At 34.4% G+C, this 8,992-nt stretch overlaps 2 protein-coding genes across 2 annotated transcripts; both read right to left on the bottom strand.

Moving 5' to 3' along the window:
* Positions 1-2,536: 2,536 nt before the first annotated feature.
* K441DRAFT_595609 (uncharacterized protein) lies at positions 2,537-2,710 on the bottom strand (the record flags this gene model as incomplete). The annotated part of the gene is made up of 1 exon (XM_067645004.1): positions 2,537-2,710. A coding segment is annotated over one exon (174 nt), but the record flags the coding sequence as incomplete, so codon positions are not given.
* A 2,241-nt stretch (positions 2,711-4,951) lies between these two features.
* On the bottom strand, positions 4,952-5,119 carry K441DRAFT_595589 (uncharacterized protein; the record flags this gene model as incomplete). Its single annotated transcript, XM_067645002.1, has 1 exon — positions 4,952-5,119. A coding segment is annotated over one exon (168 nt), but the record flags the coding sequence as incomplete, so codon positions are not given.
* Positions 5,120-8,992: the final 3,873 nt, after the last annotated feature.

The following is an 8,992-nucleotide window of genomic DNA, read 5'->3' as shown; positions in this document are numbered from 1 at the left end:
GTTCGCCTTAGGCTTTAGGCTCCTGTTAATAGGTATAAAAGTTTTAGTAATTTCTGGGTAGTTATGCTTCCTCTAGAGCTTAAGCTGTTTTTTCTTAGCGGCGCTAAGCTTTTTCGCATTCTTAGCCTCTTCATATTTCTTTATAGCGCCATTACTTTTAAAGTCTTTAATCGCCAAGGTGTAGGTAAATTTAATAGTATTAAGCTTTGCTTTAGGGATGTTAATTAGTAAAAGAAGGGCGGAGGTAGCTAATATATAGGTCTCCCACTATGGCTGCTTAGTAGGATTATAATTAGATAACGGAGCTGGCGCTTATCCTTAGTATATTCGCCAAAATAATTATAGTAACTTTATATTAAGGGTAGATAGGATCTAAAAGCATAGTACAACCTTACTATTAGTTTTAGCAACGAAAGTAGGATTGCTAATATCTATATTTTCCTTACTTACCTTTTCCAACTTATTTATCTAAGCCTTAATACGGTTATAGAAATTGCGGCCTAAAAATTCTCTACGGCCTTCCTATTCTACCGGAGCTAGGAGCTAGTTTCCCCCCTAATTAGTAATCTTTTTAATATAATAGGTAGGGTCCTAGTTACTATTCAACTTTAATAACACGCTACTATTGTTATTACTACCCTTTATAGAAGTTCTCATATCCCGTTTTTTTGGCTATTTATAGCTTTTAGACGCTATAGGTTCGGTTATTACCTAGAACTCCGCGTTCTTTATAATAGTATACTTCTTAGCGTTATAGTAAGGAGAAGATAATACCGGCGTATTATTACCAATCTTAATAGTAATGCTAGTTGCTTACTTTATAAGCTTAGTGCTAGTCTCTTAAACTTTATTAAGCGGATACTATTACTAGTTGGGAATTTAGGGTAACTTAGGGAGATTTTGTAATAATAGCTATAGGGCAGCGGTTAGGAATACTTGCTTTACTTTATATCTATACAATTATAAATACTAGCTAGAAAGAATGGAAAGAAAACGCGAGGCGTAGAAGTGAGATAATATATTAAACACTTACTATAAGCGTTACTTAACTTTTAATAGGCCATAATTAGTTAAGAAATATCTTAAGGCTAGATAGGTATAATTAGAAGCCACTATAGCTACTTTATCTATAGAAACTGGAATAGGAGGCGGGTTATATTTATAGCCTTCGCGAAGGTATAAAGGGACGTTTTTTAACGCTATCTTAAAGTCTTTACGAATTCTCTAGCGCTTACGTCTTAGGGCTTATTAATAGGCAGTATAATATAATAGACTTAACGAAGAATTTTGTGTATAATCGTATAGAGAATTAGTTAATAGGTTAGGGGAGAAGGTAGATAATTAGAGCGAGTTGGACCTTTTAGTATATAGATATACCAAAATGGTAATATTAACGCGTTACGCTAACTATTTTGGGCTTAGGCTATTTACTAAATAGCTTATAACAAACTTGGCTTAGATATAACTACATTTATACTATACTGTTTTAATATCTTTCTTTACTCCATTAAAAAAGAAAATGGAGATTTGACTGCCGGTTTTAGAGGGTTCTGTCGCCGTTTTTAGAGGTCGCGTCACTAAAACTCTTTGTCGCCCTAAGCCTCTTGCTTACCGGTCTAACGTTAAGCCTCTCGCTTACCTAGCCTGTGCCCCGTTTTTTACGGGCAGACCAGTTTATCTAAAAGTATGACCCTTTTACGCGCCTGGCGCTAAACCTATATATACTCTATAGCTCCTACCTCTAATCCGTTTAACCTAGGCCCCGTTTCTCTTATTCTTTACCCTCCTATCTCCTTAACCCTATATTACTCTCTATATCCTTTTTGCCGTCACTACCCTAAGTTCTTTTTTAGCTCCCTAAAATGCGGCGCGCTCGATTATTAAATCGTAGCTTATTATCTAGCGTTACCGACGATAAGTATATAGATATAGACAGCGACGGTAACAGCTACTGGACAGAACCGACCGTCCCTAATAGTGATACCGATAGCACTACTAAATCTAAAAATGCTTACGAAGCGTCCGCTTAAGTATAGCTTTATAAGGATTAAGACTATTTACTAAAATATTACCTTAAATAGTTAAAAGAGTTTAAGGAATCTAATTTTACGACATAGGACTACGCTAATACCACTATAGCTCTCCTTAACCGCATTGAAGAATACTAGGATTAGTAAGTAATAACCTATTTAACGGCTTTCTCTTAGGCCTAACTTGGTAGAGAGCTAACAATTTCTAAATACTGCACCTATATAGGGAAAGACCCCAAGAAAATGTACTAAGTCCTCTCACTTCGGCTCCTTTATAGCTTCTTTAACTGGTCCCTAAACTAGAAACGAAGAAAAAGTAGTAGAAAATAGTGCGGGATAAAGGTTTTTAGCTCGCTTGGCCTATACTAGAAGTACTATCGCCTTATATATGAGAGAGCGACCGGAGGGAAAATTGCTAGTGAACTAAACCGCTAGATATATAAGGTGATTACATTTTTAGTTAATCCTTTAACCTAGTAAGGTAAGGTAAAGCTAAGATATCTTTCTTAGGTACTTTGGAAACTGGCGGAGAAATATAGTCTAAGTGAGAAAAAGTAAGAAAAGACTATTATGGACGCGGAGGATCTCGCCCTAGTCCTTAAAACTAACTTAGTTATAATAAGGAAGCGATATATAGTTAGACGACATCGGATATAAGTGCATTTCTTAATATAACTAGGTCTTTATACTGCGAGCCGACCTAAAGCTCTTCTAAACCTATGCTACTAATATATAATGGTTATACTTATTTAGGACCCAAAGGGCGGTCCCTATAATATCGTGCTTAAGTTTATATTTAAATTCACTAAGGAATATCTTAGTATAAAGGAAGCGTGTGTTATCTTTCTACCCTATTCCTCTTACCTTATACTTATAGAGAACTAGTAATACTTTCCCAATTCCTAAGATTATCTTTAACCCTTTACTTATTCTTAGCCCTTACGTCTTTCTCTTAGGCCTTTTTTTTACCGACTAAGCTTTTAGAGCCCCTAACCTAACGTCTACAAAATAGCTTACTAAGCTATATATTAAGCCTAGGCGTAACTAGTTATTACTATTACTCTATCCGGACCTAGATAATATCCCCATATTTTGGCAATCAATTAAAGCTTTTTATAGCTATGAGGTCTCACCTAACCAACCTTTATAGTACTTAACTCTTTTACCGTAGATTAAGGACCTTAGTATAATTACGGGATTTTAGCAGGTTGCGCGCCTATATAGTCTTTATTACGGCGCAGGCAAGGTATTTAATAAAAATAGTAAGTTTTATTATATAGAGCCGGTTCTACTAAGACATTTCTAATATCTTTACTACTTAGGTAATGTAACTGATGCCCTCCAGAACCTAATAATGCAGCACGCCGACACTTAAACGTTTCTAAAGCACTACCTTTTACGGCGTGTTGACGTAGATATATAAGCAATTGTTTAAGGCTTAGAGCCTTAAGAAAAGTTAATAAAAGCAGTATGCTAAATAAGCCGATCAATTAACCCGCGGCGGCTATAGCACCTAATAATAGAACAATCCTCATCGGTAAATGAGAACCCGCGTATTTGTTCCTTAATTAAAGTTTAAAATAAGCTAAAGCTTAGCCTTAAGCGCAAAACCACAGAAAGCACAGAATACTAAAAGCTTAGCCAAAAAATTATAAATAAAAGGCAACGTTAGAGAAATGCGCTATTGGAAAATATTAAAAAGAATTGGGATAACGAACAAGCTGTAATTAACATTAAGCGGCAACTTTCCGGAGTTATATTTAGTGAGGATATTAAAGCAACCTTAGAATCTAATAATAATAGATCGGCCGAACACAAACACCTTATTAAAGTGATTATAACGCTACCTAGCACGTCACTAGAAGATAAGATACGTAGACGTAATAATGCTATTAATGCAGTTGTAGATTACTGTAATATTAAGGAAGGTAGAGCGTATCGGCCAAGTTATCGCCAGAGACAGTTTAGGGTAGGTATCGCCCTTAGTTAAGTTAAGATTAAAGAAGATGCTAAGATTTTAGAAGCGGCTAAAGCGCTAAAGAGTGTAAAGTTATCCTTATATAAGGAGAAAAGACTAAAGATATGCTTTATCTGCCTTAGGAACTAAAAGCTACCAATTAGTAAGCGTATATATAGGTTTTACACTCTAACTGCTTTTACAAAGCATTTCTAATAAGCGCATCTCTCTAAACTCCTATAGTAGGGTGAGATTGAATGTAACGTTTACGAAGTGACCCTTAAGCACAAAATACATCTTTAAAACTATGCGCTTAGTATATATAGGACCTTTTCCTAGTTATTTCGCGTTTATCTTATTATTCTTTACCACTTTTTATTTCATTTTAGTCTATTATCATCTAATTCTATTTTAGTATTTAGTAGAATAGATGCAATAACTAGGATTTTATAATTCGTCTAGGGGGGTAAGGGGTAATAGGTAAGGTAAGGGTAAGGATAAGGTAAAGAATAAGATAAATAGTAGGGTAAAGGGTAAGGTAAGGGGAGGCTAATAGGAGATAGATAATATAGTTGCTATATAATATCTAACGGACCGACTATAGACGAGATATACATTTAAATTTCTTAGATTAACCCAAACGGAGAAAGGAAGAGAAGTATTATATAATGACTTCCTACCTAAGCCGATCTCCTAAGCTATACATCTTTACTTATATATAATGCTCGCACCTTTTACAATGAAGTATATAAGGGTGATTAGGGTCGGATAGATAACTGCTGTCCTTAATATAATATATAAACTTGGCTTTGTAACCGATATTATAATAGGTCCTAGTCGTGCAGAGGGTATTAAGACAGTTATTAATATTTTCGCTTTTATGCTCAGCCGCGGCGTACCTCACCTCGGTGGATTAAAGTAGTGATTCTGTTTATTATAGCTAAGATTAAACAGCTTAAAGTTTCTATATAAAATTTTCCTCCATATCCTTAGATGCGGTAACTACTGTCCATATAATACCGATGGCGAAATCGCTTATAATATCTAGCCCTATAAAGTCCTTAAGTTTAATAAGCTCTTTAATATACTCGGCCGCTATTAAGGTAATTATATTATATAATGCTAAGTCGCCTATTAGGCTAAAGATATCCTTAATAATATTAGGAAACCTGTTTGCGGACTAGCTAGTTCCTAAAATACGTTAAATTTTTATATTTACAAGCTCTTTTAGCTATAGTATATTATAATAATCGGCAATTATATTAATATAAACGTGGCGAAGTATAATATAGGCCGTTATTAGCCATATTATTATGTCTCCATTATCGCCACCGCTACTATCTAGTTTAGATAGCGATAAGGCATCGGCGTCGTTAAGTTGCGCTACCTTTAATTCTATAGATCGAAGCTTAAGTACGGATAAATTGGATTAGTGTATAAATATATCCCTCACTTTAGCCAAGCTTTTCTACACTTATAATATTAGATCCTTACTCCTCCTCGCTATTATTATAGTCCCTCTTATACATAAATTAGATTATTCTCTTAACGGTGCCAGAATCGAACTCGTTAATATTTATAATATTAGTCACCGCCTCTTACCCGTTAGTTAGTTCCTGGTTAAGGTCGATTTCACTAAACGTTTAATTAGCTTTTACCTAAAAGCCTTCATTATATGTAGCCGTAAGTACAGAAGATTAGGTACATATAATCGCTTTATAGACTTTAAACTCCAGCCCCTAGTATACAAGTTTTAAGTCGCTATATTTCTCGCTATCTATAAGCTGCGCTAAGCTAAGCAGAACATTTTTAGATAATATATTTTATTAGTTTTCTTTTCTAGTTTTAGTTTTAACTACATCTCAAACAATATTCGAGGGTGTAATTTAGTGTCAAATAGGACGATTAAAAACAAGAACTCTACTTTATTAAATATAGCTCTAGAGCCTCTATATATATATTAAAAAGTCGTTATTAGCTTTATCTAATCTGCGACAGATTTAGTTAATTAGTTAGAGCTTTAAACATTAGTCGCTTAACTAAAAACTAATATAACTTCTAAAGTTTTAAATCAACATTTAGCTTATATATATGCCAAGCATTTTCCGCTACCCCTCTACCTGGATAAAGCCAGTCATATAACTAGAAAAACCCCACTATCTATATCTAGTGAAAGTACGGAAAATTATAAGGTAATAAATAAACACTATATAAATATATACAGCGGCTGCAGGTAGAGGAGCGTGCATTACGGTAAAGGAAAGAAGGTAACTATATTTCAGCCTAGTTAGCCTATAGGCCTTATAACTCTGCTAGTAAGCCCTGAATTTCGCAATAGTAAACGGAACCCGGGCTTGATATAGTTAGCCATTAGTAAAGCAATGTTAAAGCACCTACTTAGATTTAGGATTAAGTCAATTCTCTAAGGAATATAGAAAAGAATCCGATTAGTTCCTAGCAGGAAAGGCTTTTAGGGTATAGAACCTTAATTAAGGCTCGCATTAACTTATCCTAGAAATCTCCCGTCTATCTAGTTTAAGTAATTAATTTAACTCTTTAGGAACGTGATGCCGAGGAGGCTAGTATCTTATAATAAAACAGGGTAATTGTTATAGGCTTATAATAAAAAGAGCGATGCAGAGCTACCTATAGGATAAGCCTATTAAAACGTAAAGAGAACTGGTGAATAGAGGTAAATATAGGGTCAGCGTACCCAGAGAGGCACCAATATAGTATCGTTATATAGACCGACCCATTGTCATATCTATGACTTTATTAGCTATATTAGGAGAAGGCAGAAGTGTAAACTAGTGGTGTTAGCCGGTTTTATATCGCTAGCGGTCGATTAGGTTAACGTAGTTAATATAGTTAATATGGTTAATAGGGTTAATAGGGTTAATAGAGTTAATGCGGTTGATAGCTCTACCCTAGTAAACGGCACTTCGCGCAGTAACACCAATTTCTTATTTTAACGCCACCACGCATAATAAGTCTTACCGCTAGGTCTAAAGCTAGTAATATATAGGCTATTACCGGACATTCTAAAACTTAATGGAAGCGGTTTTTAGTAAGTAGGGATATAAGTATAGCCTTGACTTTTAGTAACAAAGATCGGCAGATACTTATATAGGAAGAAGCTAAACGACTTTACTTATTACATCTAATACGCTCTACTTAATTTAAGGTTCCTATAGATAAATAAAAGGAGCTTCTAGAGCGTTTAAACGAGCTGCTAGCGGCTAAGAGTATACCCTAGGTAGCTACTAAAGTCCTTAATTGGCGTATGGTATAAGCCGTTAGGAAAGCCTATTATTAGTTTTATTATATTATAGTTAGAATACTTATACTAACTTAGGTTTTAGCTTTATTAAATATAGTGTTTAGGGAGGAAGTAAGTAAATTGACTAATTGACCCTAGGCATTAACTAAGCAATATAATCCTATAAGAGATATAGACCGGTGACCTATATATTATAGGCCCTATAAGACGTAAAAGTAGAGGGGCGTTGCTTAGAAAGGTTATTTTAGTTTTTTAAGTAGTTTATATATTAACGCTAGCAGCGCCCCTACTTCCAAGTCTTCTTACTTAAGAAGGCTTATTTATACCGGACTTTATTAAAGAGATTAGGCTTTTAAAGGGTTAATAGGGAGACAAGGAGCTAAATAGAAAACGTTTACATTAATCTCTAATATTGATATATACGGTTATAGCTAAAGTACGCACGTAGACAATATACCTCGTTTCGTTGCTATATACCCTATAGTATCTATCTTATATACTATATAAATGATATAAACCGGCGATTAATATATAGGCTGTAAGACGCGTTGTAGACGAAATGGCATATGCCCTACAACTTAACTCCCTCCTATTCGTTAATATAAAACGTATATCTAGCTTCTACGTATAACTAGAACCGAAACTAAGCCCCGGTATATAGCCCTATACTTTAAGCCTATTACTTAGCTTAGACTTAAGAGGATATTAGTATAATCTAGCACTCTAGTACTTGCTAGCTTAGCTATCTAAACGCCTCTATGCCCGCAATGGCCCGCTAATGAATTTTTTTATAGGCAATTAGCGTTTTATTCTCATTTTTTAGGTTGTTTAACGCCCCGATTTTAGACCTACGTATACTTTCACACGAATCTCTTCGCTCTTTAACATTTTTAGTCTTTTAATTTGTCTGAGTTAAGGTTAAGGATATAGTATACAGTTAACTAAAGATAGTTATACGCTCGGCTTTAAGAACACTCCCCTAGCGTTTCTAATATCTATAAAATTGTATCCCTAGTAATATGTTCCGTGTATAATATATAGAACAATTGCCAGTCTTTATATGTAAGTTTTTATAGCTTTATATATTGCAGCTAATCTAGCTTCTAACGCTAAAATAGAGTAAAATTAGCAATGACTGGAAGAAGGAATTTAAAAGACAACGCGGTATTATTTACTCTTATTTTAAAGACTATGGGTTAATAACGGATAATAAAGAAGATAAGGCTTTTTAAAACCTTATTAATTATTATAACGCTTATAATAATCTGGAGAAAGTTTGATATTTAAAGGAGATGCTACTTAACCTTAATTGGGGTAAGACTTAATAAGAGATACTTACTGAGAAAATATTGTAGGAAGGATAGGAGATATTAAGATATAGAATTTAGATATACTACAGGCCTTAAAAAGCTCCTAGATATGACTTAGTAATGGTACAGCGGTACTTAATAGATAATCTCCCCTATTATAGCTAAATATATAATATAACTTTTGTTCGTCCTCTAATTAACGCCTAGCGTATAAATAGGATATTAATAGGTAAGCTAGGCGATCCTATAAGCTAGGTAATTGTGCGAGCTGGGTAATTGTGTAAGCTAGGTAATTATACGAGCTAGATACTTATAGGAGCTAGCAGATCCTATAAGCTAGGTAATTGTGCGAGCTAAGTAACCGTATGAGTATAGTACTTATAGGAGCTGGGCAATCCTATGAGCTAGGTAATTA

Source organism: Cenococcum geophilum, assembly GCF_001692895.1.
Source record: "Cenococcum geophilum 1.58 unplaced genomic scaffold K441scaffold_93, whole genome shotgun sequence".
Taxonomy (NCBI): Eukaryota; Fungi; Ascomycota; class Dothideomycetes; order Gloniales; family Gloniaceae; genus Cenococcum; species Cenococcum geophilum.
This window is presented reverse-complemented; position numbering and strand designations above follow the sequence as displayed.